Below are 2,456 nucleotides of genomic sequence, written 5' to 3' on the forward strand. Positions count from 1 at the left end.
TTAAAGCTACTGCTTTAAACTTCTAAATCCTTTTTGCTCAATGATCAGTGATCATTTTTAGAACAAAAAAACTCTTTATTTGCTTTAATTAGTACGCAGGTACTCTTTGTTTGTTTTAAGTAAAGAAACAGTTTTTGTTTATTCTAATTAGAACAAAGAAGGTGCAATTGACCATTTTTAAGCAAAAGAAGAGCCTTAAAACAAATACTTTTATAAAAATGCAATTTTAAGTAAGATTAACATGCATATGGCGCAATACCTGAATAGCAAACCTTAACTTCAAAAAATCATATCTTAAAAACTCCTTACTAATAAAAAGATGCTCTACACGATGGTGACGAAGAAACAAAAAATTTACTCTTAGAGTTTTTCTTAGATTACTTCGATTTACTTCGAACTTCTTCGAACACTGTTCGAAGAAAAGTTTGCCAATATTCAATTTCAAATTGCATATCATTCTAAAGGGCAAGTTCATCCCTTTAGAATGGTCTTTATTTGAAAAAAATCAGCCTAATAGTTATTGAGTAATGATTTTTCAAAGTTAAAATATTTTAAATTCATTTAAATTAGAAAAAAAAAATTTTTATTCAAAGTGTGTGGACTTTTTGAATTTTTTTTTAGTGCATTTGATTTGTCTTAATGAGACGAACAAAATGATATAAAATTTGTCAAGTTGTCACGACATGACGCCTTGTGTTTTTAATTTAAAGGAATTAATAATCAAAAAAAAAAATAATTAAAGGTCATTGGCTATTAAAAGTCCCTCGATTCATTACCACTTGGCTGGGACCAAAAAAGTCCAACAAACTCTCGCAAAACCGGGGGCTTTGGACCAGTTTTTGAACGACCCTTCGAAAGTCGAAAAAGTCAAGCAGATTTTTGCGGGTCTCTACAGTCTCGATTTTGACGAATTGGGGGAGCAAGCAATACAAATGGCGATCGATGATCCTGAAAGATTTGTTTTAAAGCCCCAGAGAGAAGGGGGCGGTAATAATGTGTATGGATTGGAGGTGCGAGACGCTGTTAAAAAAATGAAGGATAGTGAAGAACGCACGGCTTGGATTTTGATGGAAAGGATTCATCCGCCGCTATCTACAGGGTACATGGTGCGGCCTGGGGGAAGTAAGGCTCCACAGTTGGTGGACATGGTCTCGGAATTGGGGATTTTTGGTGTTGTGATAGGGTCGGTTATTATTTTTTTCTTGTTTTTTTTTTTAAGATTGTGTTACAGGGATGCAGAAAAAATCACGTATAATAAACAAGTGGGGCATATGCTGCGTACTAAAGTGGCAACGGCGAATGAAGGTGGCGTCGCTGCGGGTTTGGGTGCCTTAGATAGTCCATATCTGATAGATTAACATTTTTACGCAAATCATTAATAAAAGTGTTAAAAAACACAAGCAAAGACAGACTATTATTCAAATGTAATTTTAATTTTTCCGACAAAATTTGTCATTTCAAAAATGCGTAGCTTTTGCAATGAAAATTTTCCAAAAGCAAAAGCTACGGATGTCTTAAATGAAAAATTTAGAAGAAAAAATTAGACAAAGAGTTAAATTCGGCTTGACAATCAACGAGCAAATTTTTATATTTAATTATATTTAAGACTTTTTTTATATTAAATATATGATTTGTCATTCGACTGATATAAAAATGTAAAACAAGCTTTAGGCAACTAACCTCACTTTTGGTTTTTATGATTTTTATCCTGACAGCTAGAGGAAAAAATGACAACAAAACAAAATAATTTCTTGAACTTACACGTATTGCTAGTATTGTTTCGGAGAATCGACGCCAAAAATAAATTTCAACTAAAACTTTCAAATTTTAATTTCAAATGTCAATTCATAATGACAATAAAGCGTGGATTACATTGACATTTTTTGAATTGTCACAAAATTCAAAATCCGGTACATTTTTTTTAATTCAATTACATTTTAAGGCAAAATTCAAATCATTTTGGACAAATAATGAACTGTAGGGACATGATTACCATTTGTTTACTGTTCTTTATTTGATAATCATGGCTAAAGTTTTTTTTCTTACACTGACATTTTTTGAACTCACAAAAAAAACACTAGTGGTTTTTTGACTACTAATTTCATTGGCGTGTTGCCAGCTCAGAAAAATAAAAGTCACCAGATCCGAGTTCAAAAAGTTTACACCTAATTTCACCACATTTTACAAAATTACAATCCAAGTCTTTCAAGTGTCGAAAGTTTACATTTTTTTTTATAGAATTTAGTGATTTTTTACAAAATCTCGCAAAAAACTGAGTTTTCAGCCAAAAAATCTAGTTAAACCCTTGAAATAGGCAAAAATTACTTTCGGCCTAGTTCTGGAATTTTTGTGTAAAAAAATATGCTGAAACGCCAATAAGAAATGCACAAATAATATAATTTTTGGCTTAATTTGTTGATATTTTAATACAAAAATATGCCTAAAAGCATTTTTAA

The 2,456-nt window shown here is 31.2% G+C and overlaps 1 protein-coding gene across 3 annotated transcripts in view; it reads left to right on the plus strand.

Moving 5' to 3' along the window:
* LOC123010800 (glutathione synthetase-like) overlaps positions 1-1,405 on the plus strand; it is a 12,786-nt gene extending 11,381 nt beyond the window's left edge. For all 3 annotated transcript variants that reach the window (XM_044407928.1, XM_044407926.1, XM_044407927.1), the window contains exons 7-8: positions 743-1,183; positions 1,232-1,405. In XM_044407928.1, coding sequence (XP_044263863.1) covers positions 743-1,183; positions 1,232-1,358 — 568 coding nt within the window. In that variant the 3' untranslated portion in view covers positions 1,359-1,405. The remainder of the gene's footprint in view (positions 1-742; positions 1,184-1,231) is intronic.
* Positions 1,406-2,456: the final 1,051 nt, after the last annotated feature.

Source organism: Tribolium madens, unplaced genomic scaffold (genome assembly GCF_015345945.1).
Source record: "Tribolium madens isolate multiple individuals breed KSU strain unplaced genomic scaffold, Tmad_KSU_1.1 Scaffold_91;HRSCAF=231;Tcas5.2_LG7, whole genome shotgun sequence".
Taxonomy (NCBI): domain Eukaryota; kingdom Metazoa; phylum Arthropoda; class Insecta; order Coleoptera; family Tenebrionidae; genus Tribolium; species Tribolium madens.